Source organism: Lineus longissimus, chromosome 4, assembly GCF_910592395.1.
Source record: "Lineus longissimus chromosome 4, tnLinLong1.2, whole genome shotgun sequence".
In the NCBI taxonomy this organism is placed as follows: domain Eukaryota; kingdom Metazoa; phylum Nemertea; class Pilidiophora; order Heteronemertea; family Lineidae; genus Lineus; species Lineus longissimus.
In genome coordinates, this window is record NC_088311.1 from 5,349,454 (window position 1) to 5,373,100 (window position 23,647).

Sequence of the window (23,647 nt, forward strand, 5' to 3'; positions counted from 1 at the left end):
TCGATTTGTCATACCTGGAAACCAAAGGTAAGACATGAAATTATACCTCTACCAGCAATAGTGTTGGAGATATTCAGGGAGAAAGCCCAAAATATAGCGGGTTCAGGCTGCGATAGTCCTCGCAAGGACACTTCTGACCTAGACTGTGTGGGTTGTAACAGCAAAGGAATAGGCTTCAAGGAGAGCAAGCTTACAAGACAAGACATCTCAAAATTGTCCTTAGAATATACTAAATAAAGTCCATAAAATACATCTCGGAGTCCATAGACTTTTGAAATGCAACAACATGCAATATGAATTTCCCAGAGTTACCGCAAGGCGAGGCAAAAAGCCTCACAAAAAGGGAACAAGTAACTTGAAATACTATAAATAGCAATTTATTTACAAAATATTTTACAGTATTACAAGTTTTTAATTTTGGCAGTGCTATATGTACATACTAAACAATGTCCATAAAATCAAGGATTTTGGACCAGTTTATGGATATCTTCACTCGTTGCAGAGTTGTAACTACTGTTACCCAGTGGAGACCATGTCATACGATGGGGTAAGATGATTGTGCAAAGACAAGCCCATTTTGAGATCTTCTTGATCTTACAAATTGTGAACTTCAGAGAATATAAGGGCGTCACAACAGGTCCATGTGAAACACTGCATCTACTCATGATGTCATCAAATACAAAGTCTTGTTGCAATAAGTAAGTAATCTGAACAGGCTGAACATCAAACACTCTTGGGGATGAATATGAGCCATGGAGAGAAATGAGTGAATTGGCAGGACTTCACACACTGATTGGTTGGTTCTGGAGAACGCAGCCCTTGAAAGATGGCAACCTGACATCAATCTCTCCATCCTCAAGCTGAAAGTAAACAGAAAAAATGCCATTACTTAAGGTATGGAATATCTACATATCAACATGGTATATAACTCACTTGTTCTTCCAAAAACATCTAAATTTTGTGGTAAATCTGCATAAATTACTCCCGAGGTTGGCTCTGTTGTCTGTGAGGAGGGCAGGGGAGTGCAATGCAACTGCAAGACACACACTGATAATTCACAATTGCATTAAACATACCTCATCCCATACATAGAGCTCATCATAGCAAGTTGGAGAGGCACATTGACGGAGACACTTTGTCTGCTCGAGCCCTGTCAGGAGGGCACACTCGGGATCTTCTTCACATCTTTGTATGATATTCTTGTACTTTTTCTCCTAAACAGAATGAAAACAAAATATTTATCACATATATATAGATACAGACAGATTAACTAGAAAATGGCACAGTGATTCAAAAAAAGTACTGCGCTGACAAATGTCAAATACCAGTCAAGAAAACTCATCAGATCAGTGGTTGTGTACATGATGATAGGCCTCCTATTGGTGCACGCCTCTTACTAATACTAGTCTTAAGGGTGGTATGTAGGCTACATTTACATTGTACATGTATCATTAAAGATGATTGATACTTACATTTTTTTGTTTCTTTTTGTAGGGGTATCTTTTGAAGCTAAATTCGACCCCATCCACCTCAATCAAGAGTGCCTCTACACATACAAGTATGAGGATTATGCTTGTTATTTTAAATACCAGTGGCTTCATGTCGGAAGCAAAATAGGGCGATTTGTTACATCCTCGATATACACATCGATGGGAGATCCTGCTACTGATGCTTTTTAGTGATCACAGGTGACGCCACCATTAATAAATTCCTAAAGAAATACTTTTCGTAATGGTTTATACCTTTAAAAATAAAAAAAATTGTTATTGCAATAGAGATTTCTTGTCTTATTTTTTGCATTGGACATAAAAAGTAGGTCAAAAAATAAGAAGTTAATAAACGAATTTTAGCCAATCAAATTGCAGACTCATCGACGTTGGGGCCCTTCATCATGGTGGCCATGTCAAAGAAAACTTGTAAAATTTTGACCAAAAATGCTCATTTATTGCCCTGTTTACACCTCGATGATGAACAATGACTTCTTGATAAGAATGCTGAATACTTTCTCAATTAAGAATGGAAGAAGTTGCAAGCTGTTCTGTCTGTAAATCGCTGTACGAAGACAATAGATTCACTGACCTAAATGGAGCTTTGCTTGAAAATGTCATCAAAATAAAATTGTTGGGTGACATTCCCATTGACACCACTGCTCTGGGCTTGAGGGGAGAGTCCAAAATATGCCGGGATTGCTTAGAACTGGTGGATGACATTAGACTAGGTTTGATCAAGCTGAAGGAAAGGGTGCTGAAACGTCATTATCCACATCATGCCCAGTTCTTAATCGGTCAACACGCCGGGGGTGGCTTCGGGAGTTTTGGTCCAAATCGGAGGAATTCACCATCGTCAGTTGCGCTGTGTGACTCTGCAGAAGATGGAGAAGGAACAAGCAGTTCAGAGACAGAAAGCTCATCATTTTGTGATAAGAACAGTGTAAATTTTGTAGGGGAACGTTATCTTGATCGGCGTAGTAGCGCAACATCTTTGATTGGTGATCCTCACTTGGTCGCCCGTGTGAACAGTGACAGGGATGTCAGGATTCGTGTGCCGCCTTCTATAAATGCCACTTTTATTGTCATGGAAACATCTGATGAGGAATTGCGATGTAATAATGCCAGTGAACCGCAGTTAAATAAGTCCCCCCTGCCAAAATCAGTTCAGTCGTTGCTTAAGAAAAACAAAATTAGTGATGTGATTGACACTTCTTCTTTCAAACATGCTTATCATGTGGACGTTGGTGCTAAACTGCAAAGGACAGACAACAATCCTGTAGAGGTTCCGAAGCCACAAACGACTGAGGTTAGCTTGCCTGTGAAAAGAGACAATCCGGTGCCAGTTCCCAGAGAATATACTCATTATATCAAGAAACGTCGACTCTCCTACTCGGCTGGTGATTCCAGTATGGCTACATTTGCCCAAACTGTGAGGACTGACAGCAACATTGATAAATCGTCCTCCAGTGTCTGCAGCCGAAGTTTAACTACTAGTCCTGTTCGTGAGGTGAATGGCAATTCAAATCACTCTCCTACGCATGTCCAAGAAGCTACAGCACTGGATTTAACGAGGCCGGCTCATGCAGGTGAAATGCCAGATCAAACAAAGAAGGATGTGCCATCTGTTGGGAAAAGTAATGACAGTCCAAATGGTTTTAGTTCAGTACCAAAACAAGTCCCAGTGTCAAGACCATATGATAGGTTCTCAAGGTTGATGGAGAATGCAAATGGCCAAGCCAGTCCTCCTATTTTGCCTGTGCGGAAAAGGAGAAGTCTTGGGAACATCCTTGAGATGCGTCGAACTCTGCCTACGCCTCCGCCACCAGTACCACTCATGTCATCAGAAATGTGTAATGGAGACGTAGGTAAGTTGTGGAGATGTCCCTTGTTGAGCTTTTTTTCTTTAGTTCATTTGCAGTGTAGTCTTGTTTTAGCCACATGTTTGTTGAAGGCTGGTCCCTTGATGTGTGGGGGGGCTAGCTATATATATATATATATGTATCTCTCAGTGTGATGTGTGCTTAAGAGACTACCACCTAGAACAAGTGACAGAGTTCGTCTACCTAGGTGCAACACAAAAGGAGGATGGTACCTCCCTCAAGGAGGTGAAAACGCATATAGCTAAAGCTGCAGCTGCCCTAACCAGACTGTAGAGAATTTGGCGCAACAAAAACATCTCGATGACGTCAAAACTCCACCTTCTGCGGTCTACTCCTTTGTTTTGTGTTAAAAGGGATGTAAAAAAACCTCAAAGCTGAAAATGATGGCATTTTCTAAAGACGTTGGTTATTGTGTATTTACAGTATGTATTTACTTAGGTTACTAATACTATTATAATTTCCCTGTCTTCAGTTTCAGTATTTTCACACTAGTGTTCTTCTTGTTTCAGAGTCCCGGCATGTTTGTGATGTTTGTGGAAGAGGGTTTGAGAGGCAGAGTCTATTGAATCAACACATAGCTTGGCATCATACTGACCATGGGTACTCTTGTAATCTTTGTGGTATGAAATTCGGTGAAAAGTTTGGTTTACACATTCATGAATCACAGGAGCATAATATGCGTCCTATGATTCCCCTGATGTTGCCGCCTCCAATCCCACCACTGCCTCCAGAACAAAGCATGACATCTTCACCTCAGATCCACGCTCCCCAGGAACCTAGCCAGGAAACAGCAAAACCACATATGGATATGCCTGTCCACATTTCAAAGGAGGCTTTCTTGAAGTCTCGAAAGAAAATCCAATATTGTGAAGACTGTCGTGAGCATTTTACATCGAAATACGATCTGTTGCGACACCGTGTCACAACAGGGCATATGGGTGGTGCAGAAGGTGTCTGTCATGATCGTGAGGAGGCATCAAGTACCTCAGGCATTGATACTCTACAGAGGCAAAAAAGAATTGCACGGATGCCTCGCCAGGGGATGCCCAACCCTGGGCAACCCTTGGTGCACTATCCACCCATTTTGCCCAAGACCGGGGAAAATCCCTTAGGCATGGCCCAGCATCCAACTGATTTGGATCACTTGGCATATAGACCAGGTCGCAAAGGACGTCCACGGAAAAGTCTACCAGGGTCTAATCGCCGCATGTCCGTCCCTAATCTTATGCTCGCAGGAAGCGGAAGTGATGGACTCCGTGCGTATGACTTCAGTGATGACAATTCAGATCCATTACCAATAAAGACTGAGTCATATGAGACCGGATACAACAAGGATTCTCAACCTAACTCGCCTGGTTCTTCAACGAGGACAGAACAAAAACTAAGTCCAAACCAAGACAATGATATGGTAGCTTGTGGTGCAGAAGGACACAATGTGCATCTGAATTATGTAGCTTCATCACCACAGAAGCTGAACGATAATAATAATGGTAAAGTTTCAGTGTGAAATTTTGTGAGGTGTATTTGAAGGTTCTGACAGTAATATTTCAAGTTTGTCATTTTGATAGGGGTCTGGTTTACAGGGGATTGAATATTTGGCATTCTTTGAAAAAAACATTAGAATTTCAGGGTGTGATAAGTTGCAAACTTAGCACTGTTGCTGTAGACTTGAGAAAACCAAGTGTCATTAAAAATCTGATTACATTTGGGGGGGGGGGAAATGCAATGTGCAATAAATGTTTTGGTCACAACAAGTGGATTATGAATATAATTTTTGTAATGCATGCAGAGGGTTGTCTTCGTTGATATTTGAACTCATATTTCAATCAGATGGCGCAGTGTTGCTGGTATAGAGATGATGACATCCTTTGACTTAATATGCTATTTGTTGAAAAACATCTTTGGATGATGTTGTTTTATATGTGCTTTGGTATGCATTGTAAAAACCAGTACTTTTTGTGGTTAGTATTGGTTTTTTGGAAAATTACATCTTGTCCTCCCCATGACTGAAATCCTTCCTAAGAGTCTCGTTTTTGGATTCCACCGAAGTTTTTATTGTTGAAATCTATTAAGATCTCATTCTTCTCGACCCAGATCCAACTCAATCCCTCCCCCACACACTATCTTTAAACATCTTTACAGAATTTTACGCAGCAAATGCAATGCAGTTAATGATAAAAAACTTCAAATTTCAAATCATAAAAAGTCAGTGTATCATAAGACTTGATTGGACAAATTACCGTCATGTGACAGTTTAATGTTGTGAGTAGAATTCACTTGTGAAATCTAATAAAGGGTGGATGCTGTTGTGAAGAAATCAGTTTTGCGTGATTGTATATTTCAATATTCCTAATAACTTGTAAAGTAAATCATGACCCAAGCCATTGTTATTTACTAAGAAGATACAGATATTTTTCACATACAGAACAAATTTTGTATATATTTTATACCACTTCTAGATTTTTAATTGGTATCTTCACATCTGAATGTAGGTAACGTTAGAGAATGTAGTTGTGACATTAGTATATGTAGTGTAATACTATTTATCAAATATTGGTAGTGAATTTAATGGATCATCCTCATATTCAGTTTGGTCTGATGTAGTGTTTACTGTAATCATTACCGGTACCAATTATTGCCTTAAGTCTGAATCTTTTGCAGAGAATAATGCTCTACTTGAAATGTATGGATCAGTAATTTAGTGAGTGATTCAATTTTGTGTTGTCAGTGAATTCAATTTGTGATATTTTGTATCATTTGGACTGAATTTTTAAATAAAAATCCAAAGAAAGGTGTTGTCCATTCCAAAATGGACATCAACTGCTTTGTTCTGATCCCTCTGCACGTTGAAGGTGCAGCAACACTGAAGGAACCCTTTGCAATGTAAATACTTAAGATTCATAATGAAGTTCTCAAGTATTTCTCTATTTCGTCACCTTCACCAGCCTAATGAGCATATCGCTCCAAGCTCAATCGCTGCGCCATCACTCAACATATCTTGTAGCTAGTGGGCCGGAATGAGTCTTCAGTGAGTTACTGTCATTGCCTCAGACTAATTTTACAGAAATGGTTCTCCACAAAATGTAAACTTACGGAAAGTTTTTTTTGTTGAAAATTCAGAAAAGCCTCTGGGATATAACAACATGATGATAAGGCTGGCAAAATCGGGCAGTTAGTAGCTAGCTGAAAGGATCAAAAGTGGTGAAGAAAGACAACTGTCCTTTCATTCACTAACCCTTTGGAAGGTCAAAGTACTTATTTTGATATATGTATGCAAAAGGATTCTATTAGCTGCGGTATTGATGTAGCTGTCCTTATTAGGGGTTCTGGGAATTGGGTAATCCTTTTTTCATATGATACTTATTACTATCATTAGAATGGTGTCTCCTATGTCGGACACATGATTGATACCTTGAGTATCAATGTCTTTTTATGTGTTCATACGTGAAGATCCATGTACTGTAGTTATTGATCAGATTTGAAGTGAGGTTGGGGGCTAATTTATTGTTCATGTGCCATCGAGTTGTTATTGGCACTTTTGCTACCTGATGATAGACAGAATTTCAGAAAAGATATAATTGATCTCCATTCTAGGCTACTGTTTGTTTGATGTAACATAATACTACTGCAAACCTTTATGGTAGGTACTAGGAAGGTACTAGGTAGGAAGGGAAGACTTTTCCAACTAAATGAAAAAATTTCCAAATATGCCTCTGAAAATGAGGACAAGATGCAAAGGTGGCATTTTCTTTGGGTTGGTAAGGGTACACCAAACAGACAGCCCTTCCACTTGCCCTTAGGCTACCAGACTCTCCTACCTACCTACCTACCTCCGGTGCCCTAAAGTTTTTGGAGTTGTATGTTACATCAAACAAACGATATGGCGCAACACAACCCAACATCGCTTTGATTTCTCAGGGTTGCAGTCATTGTAGAATGGAATGGTGTTTTTCGGTTTCCCCAGGCGGAATGTAACAGTGCTAAATATAGATATTGGAGTGACATTTACTTGTAACCCAACTTTTTTCAATAGCTCTTCTTAGCCTGCAGTGGCGGTGGGCAGAAATAGAATGGAATTTGTTCACTACAGTAGGTTTTGGAATAGTGTACATAGTCGTGAATTGGTTGTCCCGGTGATTCATTATGTGAGACAAATCATTTATTATGTAAAACAAATTATTCTTTTATATTTTTTGCTGATGTTCATTGCTTCCCTTTCCTTGATGATGTAATTAGTTCAAGACTAGCAAGGCTGGATCCTCATGCAACATTTAAAGATAATAGTATCTTAGTGATTAAGTGTGCTTTTTGCCTTGTTTTGAAACCTGCGTCTGTGAAAGCTTTATATAGTTGTATATTGCTTGATTGTTTTCAAATACAGTGTAAATGTATTATAATAATCGGTAATGATCTGGGATTTTATCAATCTTCACTTGTACAATTTAATAAAGGCGTTGGCTCAAGCCAGATATATTTCATGAGGTTTTAAGAGAAATCACTTCAGGTAAATTTTAAATCTGCAGTGGCTTGTTTCTTCAACGTTTTAGTTCCTAAATGATTGAAATCACTTTTGAATGTCTTGGTGAGGCTGTGGGCTAGATCCATGAAGATTCGGAATTGGTTGAAACTACCTTGGTTTGTCATGGTGAGGCTGTGGGCTAGATCCATGAAGATTCGGAATTGGTTGAAACTACCTTGGTTAGTCTTGGTTAGGCTGTGGGCTTTATCCATGAAGATTCCAAAGTGGTTGAAACCACCTTGGTTTGTCTTGGTTAGGCTGTGGGCTTTATCCATGAAGATTCCAAAGTGGTTAAAACTACCTTGGTTTGTCTTGGTTAGGCTGTGAGCTCGATCCATGAAGATTCCAAAGTAGTGGAAACCACCTTGGTTTGTCTTGGTTTGGCTGTGGGCTTGATATAGCTTCTAGTATTTAACCAAAACTAAAAGAGCAACGGTCGTCATAGTTACTGAGGTGAATTTTATTGTTTTATTTGCAGTCAAAACTAAACTTTTCAACGATGATGAAGTAAATATTGGATTTGATTTGACTGGTTTTAGGCTGTGAGAAGTAAGTGGCAGAGTTATTCTTTTCGAGATGGGTTGCATATTGTGGGGGTAGTTTTTACACCAAGAACCTTTGGTAGATGTAAAGAGTTACCTTTCTATTGGATTTGCTGAATAGATGGTTATTTCATTATGACCTTTAATACTGTTCTCCCTTTCAAATTAAAGGTGCCTGAGGTCAGAAGTCATTTAGGTTACTGTTTCAGTGAGTTGTGTACATTGTAAGAAATTTGTAAATTAAAAAATAATGTTCATCAATGCTAATATATTTCTCCGATTGAAAATGTGATTTTACGACATTGTACAGTTTAGATGTGATAGATGTTCATTGATTGTACATAATATTAGTGATTTATTCGAAATGGATGAGTAGTTTCACTTCATATGATTCGGATGAAATATGGTTTTAACTATTTGTTAATTCAGGCAGTTATTGTAATGTTTTATAGTGGTTATTTGAACAGCTTTAAATATTCATAATGGAATAACTGACACAGGTATCTTAGCCCCTCTCCATACTGTCCATCATGTTATATAATCCAATGATGATATATATGTCAGTCTGGGAAATAGATCCCAGATATTTTCGAACAAAATATTACTGGTCAAATGATCAAAATGATGCTTCATTTGATTCTCAACAATCATGGTTCAAATGATGTGTTCAAGCAATTTACTATACAAAAATTAACTTTAATTTCTACCATTTGGTTGCGAGACACTAAGTATCGAACTTCTATCTTGTTTGTTAAATGTTTATTTTATATTATTTGGGCATTAAATAGTCCGTTAGTTTATATTGTTAATTAGGAAATATACTGGTTTGTACCCCAGTTCTTCATATCCTCCTGACTGGCCACAAAGAGTGACATGTAACTGAGATTGAATTGAGTTGAAGGCTTCTACATCAAAACTGAAACAAAGCTATATTTCACAACCTCATTATCATGTGCATCCATTCGTCTTTATCGTGAGCGTCGTAACTAAGCGTGGTTGCCAAAGATATGTGTTTCCGTGCCCACTTTCTCTTCACCGCAATTATAATACGTGGTCAATATCGGTGCGAGTATACAGTAATTCATATCATACATCGTAGAATGTCTTCATGTAGTGCCACCCTCTCCATGTAGTTTCGTGCTGTACCATCTCGTAGGCCTTTGGAACATCTATTAGCCCAGATTTGAGGGCTGGTATGGGCTGTCTCTCCCTTTTAACTGAAGAATAACTCGTGTTGGCAGATATTTCATGTTCAATATCCTTTCCATTTCAAATGTTGGGTAGAACTTTTTCTTTCATTTGGTTAGTTCCAAGGCCATATCAGGGTAATCTTAATCCTGTTTCAATTGCTTTAAGAAATTAAATCAATTCAATAAGTCTTTTATGCTAAAATCTACTTGTAAAATGAATTGATAATTCCTCTTTGATATTTTGTCAATATTTGTACATTGCACATGTAAATAAATAGTGAAGTGAACATTTGAATCTTGTTATTCATTTCTCTGGCTAAAGGTATAAAGAGTGAGAAATATTTCATTCAACTTTACTGTCAGCTGGAGGTGATTGAAGTTGCCACTGGGTTGATATTATTAGCCTCACTGAGATTTGAGAGATCTCAGAGATGTACATGAAGCAGCTCATGTGTCGGGGAAAATATTACCACCATTCTCCCTTTGGTTGTGATTCCTCTCACTGTGCTCTTGAAGACCGGCACAACCTGGCCATTGAGACAACAGATGTCACTCCTGGGACAATATCACCACCCTTCTGCAGAGTTTCCTCCCATCCTTCACTTGAAGACCAGCACAGCCTGGCTATTGAGACAACTCATATAACTCCTGAGACAATTTCACCACCCTTCTGCCATTGGTAGAGATTCCTCCCATCCTTCTCTTGAAGACAGGCACAGCCTGGCTATAGAGACAACTCATGTAACTCCTGGGACAATATCACCACCCTTTTGCCATTGGGAGAGTTTCCTCCCATCCTTCTCTTGAAGACAGGCACAACCTGGCCATTGAGACAACACATGTCGCTCCTGGGACAATATCACCACCCTTCTGCCATTGGGAGATTCCTCCCATCCTTCTCTTGAAGACAGGCACAGCCTGGCTATTGAGACAAATCATGTAACTTCTGGGACAATATCACCACCCTTCTGCCATTGGGAGAGATTCCTCCCATCCTTCTCTTGAAGGCAGGCACAACCTGGTCATTGAGACATCTAATGTAACTCCTGGGACAATATCACCACCCTTTTGCCATTGGGAGAGTTTCCTCCCATCCTTCTCTTGAAGACAGGCACAACCTGGCCATTGAGACAACACATGTCGCTCCTGGGACAATATCACCACCCTTCTGCCATTGGGAGAGATTCCTCCCATCCTTCTCTTGAAGACAGGCACAGCCTGGCTATTGAGACAACTCATGTAACTCCTGGGACAATATCACCACCCTTCTGCCATTGGGAGAGATTCCTCCCATCTTTCTCTTGAAGACAGGCACAACCTGGCCATTGAGACAACTCATGTAACTCCTGGGACAATATCACCACCCTTCTGCCATTGGTAGAGACTCCTCTCACTGTGTTCTTGAAGACAGGCAGAACCAGGCATTGAGACAACTCGTGTACCTCTGAGTGGCATGTGTATCTCCGTGGCGTACCAGATATATACGGTCCATGTGCCTGGGACAATATCAGGACCAACCTGCATTTTATAGAGATTCCGCTCGCTGTGATCTTGGAGACAGGTACAGCCTGGTCATTGAGACAACTCATGTACCTCGAATAGCTTATGTATCCCCAAGTAGCTCGTTGACCATTCAGCCTTTGATAGAGCTTTCTCTCACTGTGCTATGCCTCAAGTAGCTCCTGTATCTCCCCGGTGTACCTGATACAGCCCATGTGCCTGGAACAATATTAGAAACATTCTGCCTTTGGTAGGGATTCATTCACTGTGCTCTTGAAGACAGGCACAACTTGGCCATTGACACAACTCAAGAAGCTCGTGTATCTCCCCGAATCTGATACAGCCCTCGTACCTGGGGGAAATGTCAGGACAATTCAGTCACTGGTAGAGATTTATATCTCTGTGTACTCTTGAAGACAAGCACAACCGTATATCTCGAGAAGCCTGTGTATCTATTCGGTGTACCTGATATATACAGCTGATGTGCCCGAGATCACAGGCTGATCCTGCCTTTGAAGCACTTGGCAGTGACGGACTCGAAAGGGGCTGTAGCAAAATTAAAGTGAAGCCAAAAGAAACGAAAAATTTTCGTTTAGGGGAGGTTTTCGTTTAGGGAGGGGTTGGAGGAGAAACTGAAATTGTTAGTTTCTTTTGGCTTCACTTTAATTTTGCTACGGCCCCTAAAGATGAGGCAAATTTCTCATCGAGTGAGGGGAGGGGAAGGCCATTACTTCAGTAGCCTGGGTTTGGTCTCCCTGATGAATATGATTTATGTTCTTCGTTGATGGTGGGGGTGATGGTGGGGTCTTTCAAAAAAGGCGGATGGGGGTGCGGTAATCCGTCCTTGGTTTAGCCCTCTGGAGAAACTGTTTTCACCTTATCAGTCAAGTCAGCAGACGTAATTTCTATTTCCTGCTCAGTTTCCACATTGTTACTTATTAAATAGCTGACGTTCCAGTCGTCACTACTCCTCATCAATTTAAAAATCAGAGAGGTTTTCGTCGTCCGACTCCTCCATCTCCATGTCTACCACGACAATATCATCAGCTGGCTCAGGCCCCTACTGGCTTGGTGGAGATCTTCATGTCGCCTCTCGAAATCGTTACTGTCCTGGGTCCCTTCCCTTCCCTGGAATTGCGGCTTCGCTCAAACTCCCTTTTCCTCAGCTCAAGCTCTCTTTTCCTCTCTGCTGGAGCCTGCCTATATTGGGGTCTTTAAAAGGCTTTACTTGTGTATGCTTACATCCCATTATCGTAAGATATTAAGAGAAGTGCGAAAGATGGAAGCAAGTTTGGTAACGTTCGCGAGAACTTGGATTTGTTTCTGCCTTGGCAACGTCGGTCACTACGTCGCAACGCCTGAAGACTGACGTCATAGGATGGGACGACAGGGAATATTGTAATGACGCCACTGATTTCATCGCCTTCGACGTGCTGGACGTTGTGGACACGTCTATAGTCAGGTCCAAGATGTTCAAAAATCTTGAAAATCGTTCTCATTTTCACAAATGATCTTGAATTTTCATCAAAACTACCGGGCTCAGATTGAGTGTTACAGCATGTCCCTGCATTTTTATAGTAGTTTTGTGATCGCAACTGGTCAGTTGTTTCTATTCAGTTTGAACTCACTAATCTGGTCGGTCACCTCTCTATTAAGAACAACACAGCCCCGAGGGTGTCCTTAATAGAGAGGTTCTATTGTACTGCTAAGCATTTTATTAATTTGTCTTCTGCAGTGGAGACACAGAAAAAGCCTTCAAGAATTTGAACGAATTCTTGAGAAGAAGAAGAAGTTCGGGAATTAACGGGGAAAATTTGCGCCTCACCAAATTACGCACGTAAAATCTGTCATGCTATATGCTCGGCGAAACATGGAGACCCACAAATCCATCTACGCGCAAACTCCAGACTTCACGAACAAACTCCTTACTTTTGTAAATAGATGCCTAGGATCCAGAACTATTATATTGATTGATAGAGAAAAGTGACAAGGACGAGATTGCCGAGCACACACCAAGAAGAAACGAGCTCCATTTGAAGCAAAACACTTGCTTCACGCCTGTCATCGAAAGACAATGTCACAACCATTTATTCGTGATACTGATAAACGAAGTTCAATGACGGTACGTCGCTACGGACGCTCTCAAAGATATTTCGGGATATTTCGGGATATTTCGGAATATCCTGAAAGGTGACAGAGAAAAATTACCAGATAAATAAATTTGATTTAGGGCCTAAATTACACACAGGAATTTTTTTTAATTACCGCCGAAATTATATATGCTCCGGATGTTTGCCCCATCATGCCATCCGCCTGATGATAATGACGTAATCACCACGATCGTCTGACCCTCGTGGGAAATTCATCGGAGCGGCCGCTTTCATGTTTCAAAACTTCGATCTCCCTTAAATTCTTCGATTTAACCTCTTAATTTGCAAATGAAGACATTTTTGGATGGTAAGTTCATAGGTTAGATATTGTAGCTACTCCGTATTCCTATTTTTTGGCGTTTCTTGCGTTTTCGGGGCAATAATAAGAAGTTTAGTGCGACTGCGGCTGGCAAAAATTTTGATGGCAGCGTCGGCATGGTCGGGCATCTGCGCGCCGATTTTTTTCATAAAAAAAAACATCCGAGTCTGTGTTCCATGATACTCACCAAAGTGCCGGTGTAACATCTGTGGTTGTTTCCCATGTGTCAGTGTTTCCAAACAATAGGCAGCTAGAGAGACCACGACTTTTCAATAGGGGGGATACACAGAAAAACTTGTCAATCTATTTTTGAGCGTTCCCAAACAATGAGGGGAAACACTCAAAAACAGAAACACTCAAAAACATTACACCGGAGCCAGGTATTCGTGTCCTATGTGTAATTTGGTATCTGATGAACTGAATTTCGTGGAGATTTTTACCAGTTTTGATAGTGAAAATCATGTCGAAACTGACCAGTCCAGTCCGGTTTCGGCGGCCATGATGCTGCATGCACTGCGAACCACATGTGTATCCACACGTGTATGGCTGTGTACATGAAGGCAGTGAAATGGCTGCTTTCTGAATCCTTTTATTTTACTTTGTGGTGACCAAAAATTGGTCAATGCAAGGGGTTCCCCCCAAATTTTTGAATTCCAAACAAACTGTCCATGGGGACACTTGATCATCCTTCTTGAACAGCAACCAATTCATTTTTTGACCATATTTCTCAGAAAAAATTTACCATCATTATCATCATCATAGGGACATTTTCCAAACATTTGCACATGACTTGTCTATGTCAGAGGGGAAGTATTCTTGACATTTGAGGTGTCCACACAAGATGATTGAGGGGCTCAGAGTTGGTTGTGACTGTTGTCAGTGTTGATATTTTCCAAATGTGTGCCTGCATAACACTACAGGGGTGGGGATTAACAGTCAAAGGGATGGGGGGGGGGGGGGTTACCTTTCAGTTATTTCCCCTTGGGACACTTTATTCCTGCTATAGTTCCACTGAATAGTCATCCTTTGAAAAATTCTTCTTTCTCACTGGCAGAAGTCTAATGGTGTGGGGAGTTGACAATCCAATGGGGAAGGGGGTACCTTCCAGTTGCCTCCACACTGAGGAAAAACAAGGGATTGTAACTTCTGGGACAGATTTCAAGAGGTTGTGCCTGACCAGGAGATTAGGCCAGACTTGCTCTGTGCTTTGAAGCACTTTTATAAGGAAACTTGCAACACTTTGAGAATTTTTCCGAAGTGCCAATTGTACAAGTGGTACTATTGACCATGATGAGCTGGGGATGTTCGAATTAAGGTTGTGTCCAAAGGAGCGGGTGTTTCCCACAGGTGAATGCAATGGACCTTCAAAACATAGTCAAAGACTCAAAGAAAAGTTGCCAGCTAGATAGAGGGGACAGGCTGCATTGCAATCCAATGACACACTTTCACAAGTAGATCAGGGTGTTTAGATTTTAGATATCCCTTGAGGGCTGCTCACAATCTCAGAACCACAAATAGGTCTTCAGATTTTAGATCTCCATTTGTGGATAGGTCATTGTCGAGACCAAAAAGATACGTTGGTGTTCAGGTTTCAGATGTCCCCTGATGAAGACAGACCTGTCACTACCACAACCACAAATATCAGTGTTCAGATACAAGATTTCAGACTTGAAAGGTGTTCAGATTTAAGTTGTCTTTCCAGGACAGGTCACTGTTTCAACCACCAATAGATCTCAGTGTTCAGGTTTCAGATGTCACTAGAAGACAGGTCCATGTTACAACAAGAAATATATCTCTGCGTTCAGATCTGAAGTATCCCTCTAGGACATATTAGTGTCACAACCACCAATAGATCTTGGTGCTCAGATTTCAGATGTCCCTTGAAAACGGGTCATTGTCACAACCAGAAATAGATCCGGTGTACAGATTTTATATGTCTCTCCAGGACAGATCAATGTCACAACCACTAATAGGTGTTCTGATTTCCTTTGAGGACATTTCAATATCACAACCACAAATAGATATCTGTATTCAGATTTCCGATGTGCCTCAAAGACAACTAGATCAGTGTCACAAACACAAGTAGTGTCGGCCAAGCATGAATAGGAGTAGGGGAGTCATTAAATTTTCAAGCAACATTCATTGCAGGGTTCTTGTCGAGATGAGCTTTTGCCCTGAGCTTGGACGGTCTCCCACACATGCTTGCGAAACTCCAAATTGGGACAGTAGGCTTCCTACAACTACTACATGCTGCAGAAACCTCTTGTTTGTAATGTTACCACTGCTTTGTGAGATACACTTTAATATCCAGCTTTAGGAAACTACAATTTATTGTTTTATTGCAGACAGCCTGGCCAGAGATGTTTCACGAACAAGTAAAATGACAAGTTCGGAGCTATGGATTCAATTTACCACCATCCCTCCTTCCAAGGAAGAACCAGCAAGATCTAGACCATATCGAGGTAAGGCTTTAATTGATTCAAAATCGAATCCTTGCTCCTCTTCCCAGGGGTGGGCTGTCAAAGAGTGACTTCGTACCGGATCATGAAACATTCTAAGTTGTACCCTAGGAGGGCTACTTAGTAACAATTGTGTACAGAGACAACACTTAGGTGCCAGTACATCACATGAAGAATTACACCCAAAGAGTTGAGGGATGGACATGGAGGAGTTTCTGGATGTTCTTTGTCTTCAGTGTTTGCTCTAGACTAGGAGAGGTTCTTCTCCAAGGAGTATTCCTACTTCCTCCAAGGTGGAATGCTACCTTTTTCGTGCAAAGCCAATTCTGTTTATTGCCCTAGTCACTCCGTCTTCGGCCATCTTGCATCTGTATGTGTCCATGACTGGCTTGATAGTGATACATTTTAGTATTCAATTTAAAAGTTTGAATTGTTTTATTGCAGACTGGCTGGCCAAAGATGTTTATTTTTGAATAGATATATGGTTGTTACATGCTGGAACGTTTTCGTATAGTCATAAAGCTTTAGTGTGAACACGGCTATTGAAAAATATTCACTGTTTTTAATCACAGCACAGAGTCTGAGCAGAATTGATGGTTTTCTGTGCTGCACTTCAGACCAGTGATCTGCTTATATGGCAGGTAATGGTACTTGTTTCTATAACAGCTTCTTATTTGCCCAGTGTCTTCATCTTCGGCAGATGATTATCTAGGTGTGAAAAAGCCAGGGGACCGTTCCATGTAATTGTTTATTTTGTTTAGAATTAAAAAAAATGAAAACTGTTGTCCTTTCCAGCTCCTCCATCTGATGGCACAGACTAGAAGAGAACAGCTACCGCCCCATCGTCCTCCTGGTAATCAAGCCAAGATCAGTCCACATGCTGAGGGTTGCAACTCCAACTAGGTTCCAGAGTGAACTGCCATCACCGTACGATGTCCTTGTGCATTTTACAACCCTCTCTTAGTCTTAGTAAGCCAGAGGCCTTTCATGATGCTGTGTCTTTGTAGAAGAAATCATTAAAATCAGAGGAACTATCGTCTGATTTTCAGCACCTCAACGTGAAAACCACTGGTAATTGAAGCTGGTAGAGCGCCGTGACATCTCTCGTAAACAAGCTGGGTTATGGACAAGGATCACGTCAACCAAGAGTTCAAATGTCTTGGACATGGAGAATATCAAGACGAACTGTGTGCCACCGAAAATACATGAAAGTTTACTTTTAAGCTCACCTCTTGGGAGCTTATACAACACCGTGGCGTCCGTCGCCATCGTCCGTTAGCAGAGCACGTGTTGTCACCGCCAGGGTTAGATGGCTAAAACTTGGTGTGATGGTAGCTTTGGGCAATATGCCCAGACTGATTTTTCTTTTTCGTGATATGACCTACTTTCAGGGCCAGGCGGCCATCTTGGAAATTTGTTTTTGTCTTTTTGAAGCTAATGGTTGTACGTAGAGTGACAACATTTTTATGGTGGGTGTATCTAATAAGGTTAAATGACATATCACCCGGGTTTTTAATTGGACCTACTTTTCAAGGTCACAGAGGTCAAAGATCATTAAATCACTGATTGGTGGCATGTTTCGTTTCTATTTGAGCTAGAAGGTTCTAAACTTGTGAGGACATATATCTAGGGACACTCTATTCTACCCCAAATATTTACAAATATGGCTGCCAGGCAGCCATTGAAAATTAGACTAAGTGATTGAAACCAAATTTCATGTGATTGTATATCTATGTACCCTCTGCATCAACCCTGATTTTCAGTCGAATCCATTGACCAATACGGCATATAGTAATAAATTAATAATAAATAATAAATTATGTGCAGACTTGGCTCTTCCTGAGATTGTAGGACTGGGTCCATTGAATGTAACAAAAACTAGAATTGTCAGTTGAGTCTTTGCAGACTCTGTAGTCTCCGCCTCATATGCACACAGCCATGCATGTTGACAAAAACAAAACAAAAACATCGCACTTTCACTTCAGCGAAGCGATGGTTTACGTACGAAATACGACTGATCAAGGCAACATAAAGTGTCCAGAAGGGAAGAACACATTCTTGAAACTCAGCTGCTTTAATTCACTGCCGTTTATTCTTATTTCATAGCCCATAAACTCCAAATATTAGGTTTTATAGAAAAATGCTTCGATGGTGTAGACTAGTCCCTGGTCTTTATCCGTTACGTTCCTCCATATGTGCAGCCAATATGTAATACACATAACGCGGGGCACCAGTCATCGTGCCGGAATGGCGAGGTTTATTGGTTAAAAATTTACATGTATTGCGCTATGCATGCCCATAGCACTTTCGCGGCTGTAAACCAGATTGACTTCTTAGTTCATGGACACCCTCGTTTTATCGATGTTTTGCAATGCATTGCCGTGTTCATGTACATATGAAGCTTTCACCTGGGGACGAGAGTTTGCTGGAATAATTTCTTTAGGAGAATAATACCCTAATACAAAAGTCTCAGCCGATGGCGGAGACTAATAATCGATGCCTATTTACAAATGAAATGAAGAGTCTGCATTTTGGTGCAACTCCATATAACTGTCGGGTGATTTCGCTCTGAACTTGTGACACTCTGATCGGTCTGAAATAATCATTATCCCGCCCCTCTGGGAAAAATTTGCAGCCCCATTGCCCCGTTCTGTTACTGTCTGAGAGATGGCGATGTCAGAGGGGAATGGCGGTCGGCAAACCTATTGCGAATGGGCAGCACAATTTGGTGTAGGATATTCCGAAACCATTGCACACTCCTGAATCTGCGGTGGGTTGGTACCCCACGCTACGTAAGGAGTAGGTTTTTGGGTAAGCCTTGGTCCACGTGAATAGGTCGTGCCTTAAAAAGATGAGAAGTTGCGAATTGACGCCCTGTGAAGTGTCCTTCGACCAGCTAGTGCTAATCCGGTCACTGTCTCCAGGTCACCATGCCTTGGTCAATGAGCGGGCGAAGCACCCAATGGCTCCGTCAGGAGTACATCGTCAACTTCAGCCCGTAGTCAAACCGGTACGCGCACAAATATCTTAGTTGAGAGTGGGGGACATCAGTTGCTTCTCATCGGGGTAATACAGTATTGACCCCATTTTTTGTTGGATTCATTTCCACTGAGGAGTGGTCGATAATGAGAATTTCAAGCCAGTCTGATTATCACCAGTACAGAGGGCAATTATCTGATAGTTATGTGGCTTTCCCTCAAACTGTGTACTCTTTCATGTCAATTGTAAATTAGTGTTGCTTGGTAGTGTTCAGGATCTTTTTGTCGAACAGGCACATCTGCATACCAAGAATTATGTGCAAACATAATTTTTGCTTTGAAGCAATGTCGTTGCTACACTCCTAAAGCAGTGGCTGTCTTCAGGTCTTTTCTGCCTCGCGGGCAAATCTGCATACCAGTGATTATATGCGTACTTAAGTTTTGCTTTGAAGCAATATCAGTGCTACACTTGTGAAGCAGTGGCAGTGTTCAGGTCTTGTCTGCCTCACTGACATATCTGCATACCTGTAGTTATGGGCAGACTTGGCTCTTTCTTTTGGAGCAGTAAAGTTGTAAGATAAATCCTGTTTGTAACTTTATAAATGAGTTGCTCATTAATGGCTTACGAAGGTTTTGATGCCTTGCTGGCATATCTGCATACCAGTAAATATGTGCAGATTCATTTCTTGCTTTGAAGCAATATTGTTGCTACACTCCTAAAGCAGTGGCAATTGTCAGGTCTTTTCTGCCTCGCGGGCAAATCTGCATACCAGTAATTATGTGCAGACTTGGCTCTTCCAGAGATTGTACTTGTAGGACTGGGTCCATTGAATGTAACAAAAATAATCGATGCCTATTTACAAATGAAATGAAGAGTCTGCATTTTGGTATAACTCCATATAACTGTCAGGTGATTTCGCTCTGAACTTGTGACACTCTGATCGGTCTGAAATAATCATTATCCCGCCCCTCTGGGAAAAATTTGCAGCCCCATTGCCCCGTTCTGTTACTGTCTGAGAGATGGCGATGTCAGAGGGGAATGGCGGTCGGCAAACCTATTGCGAATGGGCAGCACAATTTGGTGTAGGATATTCCGAAACCATTGCACACTCCTGAATCTGCGGTGGGTTGGTACCCCACGCTACGTAAGGAGTAGGTTTTTGGGTAAGCCTTGGTCCACGTGAATAGGTCGTGCCTTAAAAAGATGAGAAGTTGCGAATTGACGCCCTGTGAAGTGTCCTTCGACCAGCTAGTGCTAATCCGGTCACTGTCTCCAGGTCACCATGCCTCGGTCAATGAGCGGGCGAAGCACCCAATGGCTCCGTCAGGAGTACATCGTCAACTTCAGCCCGTAGTCAAACCGGTACGCGCACAAATATCTTAGTTGAGAGTGGGGGACATCAGTTGCTTCTCATCGGGGTAATACAGTATTGACCCCATTTTTTAGCTCAGCTGACAAAGTCAGCGGAGCTAGTCAAATAGCTATTCGATTGGTGTCCGTCCTTCCACCCATCCTGCCATCCTTCCATCATGCCATCTGTAGACAAAGTTGGGCATTTTGTAATCATACAACCGAGGCACTTCAAATCTAGTCTTGCTTATAAACACCGCAGAAAATGTTGCTTACGGAAAAAATTTGGGCGATTCGACTCAAATTCAGCTCCCCAGGGGGCAAAATGCGTAAATGAAAAAACAATTTTTTGACGCTCTATTCCAGCAGATAAAAGCTTAAAATAAAGTTGAAAAGGTCTTCATGATACAGAAGTTTTGATATAAAATAGATTAGTGTCGATTTATATCACCAGTTGGCGGTAGTGAGCAAAACTGTTGTTTGACCCCGGATGACCCCGCTTTAAATTTCCCGCCGAGGTTACCTGGAGCGCTATCGTCAAAAAAATGGCGGTGACATTTTTATTTCTACCGGAGCGATGATTTTGTAAGTGACGAATTTTCTTTTTTAAGCCTTTACGGAAACGTATTTTGGTACGAAACTTCACACGTTTATAGAAAAGATCAACGAGAATGTGTTCAAATGCCCTCATAACGATGAGTTCAACAGAATTTGGTCAAAACAACCTTCGAATGGAGTCAACTTTCTTTGCGAAATTGAAGCGACGAATTCATTATTTATCGTAATTTATGCAGATCTGAGTTCAGCTGATGGGTGATGTTCTGATTTGTGTTCAAACTATTGGAAACTTCGGAAATTAGTTCTATTAGTTCTCCTATTCTGCAGGAGTATATTATAGCCATTGATGTTGACAGCTAAAAGCACGAAAACTTTGTTCAGGTTTCTCGTCCAATCACGTGACCTCTCCAACACTCGATAATGCACTCTTTTCGTCCACGTTTTAGGCCAATCTTCGGCCTGAACATGAAATCTAATAAGCGCAGTACTTAAATCAGATGTTTCTCTCGCCTTGAAAACATTCCTGGGTAAAATCCATTGAGATTAGCCGAGTTAATCCACTTTTTCCGTGCCTAAAATCTCTGCCGCTGAATTCTATAAATAGAAACTATTAACATCGCGGCAGTGTGGTTCCCATTGTGCGCCCTCCCACTTCACACCATTTCAGGAACTTTTACGGAGAGAGAGGGCGTGCGGTAAGAAGAATGGCCAAAATGACGTCACGTTTTCCTGGCAATGTCTCTTGCCAGCATCTTTACAGACAACGTTAGAACTAGAAAACGAATATGTTAATTTGCAAAATTAAAAGCAGATTTCACCACTAACCAGCCAAATCGGAAACCTTGTTCCCGCACTCCTATTTTAATTTATGCCAAGGAATATGATATGACCTGTTTTCACTTTTTAGCTCAGCTGACAAAGTCAGCGGAGCTAGTAGAATAGCTGTTCAAATGGTGTCCGTCCTGCAATCCATCCATCCATCCATCCATCCATCCATCTAGGGACCCATCTGTGGACAAAATTGGACATTTCTGATTGGGAAGGCCTAGCCACTTCGTTGACGGTGCTAAATTAGGAGTTGCCCAAGGTGAACTCAAAACACGAAAAATCAGCGCGATCCGACCTGTATAAAGAGAATGAGGTCATTTCGCGTTTAGATTTCTTTCCCTTTTTACCTCGGTCCACAGAGCAAATATTGTTTTCAAATGTGGCTGAATATTTTTTAATATTTTTTAATTTTTTACTTTTAATGGAATTAATATAGTTTTCACCGCCAGTTGGCGCTGCAGGCACATTGACTGAATTTTGGCGATTTCAAATTTGGCGGTGGCTCAACTTTTTGCAAGCAGTGCCGCTGATTGGCCGATCGATAGAAGAGATGCCATCATTTAAAAATGGCGGTAGTCGCTGCTTCAATGAAGATGAGTGAACTTTCTCATGTTCAATCGGTTGATACTCTTTTAATCAACATGACCATGTACCTGAAATTTGTTTAGGTACTGAAAAGAGTCTATATAATTAAGATTTATCGATAGTTTTTTATAATATTGCGGAAATTTTGTGCACAAATTAGCGAAAGTTGGTGCTCGTCTCATGTCATTTTAGAGCGAGAAATTTGTTTCCGTCGATCTCTACCACTGAAAAATCGCTTGCATAGCTTCGAATTTTTGTGAAAATAAGTATCTGAACTTGGTTTCAAATAGTCTAGAGAGTTACCTTTGTGGTGATACATATGGTATGTGATAAATATTTGTAGAATTTGTGAAATTCGGTTTTCAAACGTGCCGATGAAGCAAGCGATCTCGCGTGAATTTTGCAAGTCCTGATATGTCGACCGGGTGTCAAAAATCACTCGCCTAAATTCAATTCAAAGATCAAAAATAATATCTGAACTTAGTTTCAAATAGCCTACGCAATTATCATTTCGGTGATATATAATGCATGCATGTAATAATTGATTAATCTGCCTAAAACGCGCAATTAAAACGGCAAAAGATCGTGATAAACACTCTGGTGGCGGTCGCACTAAATAACGACCGGTAGGGCCCGGCGTCTGGCGGAGAAAAAAAGGTAGCGCCCGGAGGTTGAAACGGGATTTTTATGCACTTTTAACTGTATATATATGTTGTTTGGATGTATTTCTAACAGTTCTGTAACTTTGATGACCAAGCTTGCGCCCAAAGTTGGTAAAATTGATGCTTGTTTATGGACTGCGCTAGCGACCGGAGAATTCGCCGTCGGCCATTTTGGCTACGGTCCTGGCAATTTTGCAACAAATTTCGCCATTTACGTTTGTTTACAATTATTTTGAAAGTCACATTATGACATCGTAGTATGAATCCCACTGCAGTTTCGTTACGCAGCAATGCTCATGTTTTTGGTTTGCAATCCTGTACTGTCTGTACACTGCGCTGTGCATGGCTGTACTGTAGCTGTAAAAAAGACAAAAACCATAGCCAAGCCCTATGGGACAGGCTTAGAGTATAACTCAACAGGCCCTCATGATTCATTTGATGGACACCTTATTTGATAGTACCTCATCATTAAGTCCACTAGATCCTGTTCTGTCACATGTCGTAGACGATAGACAATTTTCAAAATGTAGTACACCACTCGCTCATCTTTAATGTTGTATTTGCACAGGTTACAAACGTAATAAGTCCTGAATTTGCCTTCTAACGTCCGGATCCTTTATTCTAACACTGCTTCAC

At 41.0% G+C, this 23,647-nt stretch overlaps 2 protein-coding genes across 2 annotated transcripts; one reads left to right on the forward strand and one right to left on the reverse strand.

Annotated features, from left to right (window-relative positions):
* Positions 1-361: 361 nt before the first annotated feature.
* On the reverse strand, positions 362-1,633 carry LOC135486864 (uncharacterized). The gene is made up of 3 exons (XM_064769976.1): positions 1,473-1,633; positions 1,077-1,214; positions 362-860 (listed from the first exon to the last, which is right to left on the reverse strand). Exons 1-3 carry the CDS (start codon positions 1,599-1,601, stop codon positions 783-785), a joined length of 345 nt encoding a protein of 114 aa, XP_064626046.1. The 5' UTR covers positions 1,602-1,633; the 3' UTR covers positions 362-782.
* A 253-nt stretch (positions 1,634-1,886) lies between these two features.
* On the forward strand, positions 1,887-9,908 carry LOC135486242 (uncharacterized). Its single transcript, XM_064768907.1, has 2 exons — positions 1,887-3,355; positions 3,880-9,908. Exons 1-2 carry the CDS (start codon positions 2,017-2,019, stop codon positions 4,875-4,877), a joined length of 2,337 nt encoding a protein of 778 aa, XP_064624977.1. The 5' UTR covers positions 1,887-2,016; the 3' UTR covers positions 4,878-9,908.
* Positions 9,909-23,647: the final 13,739 nt, after the last annotated feature.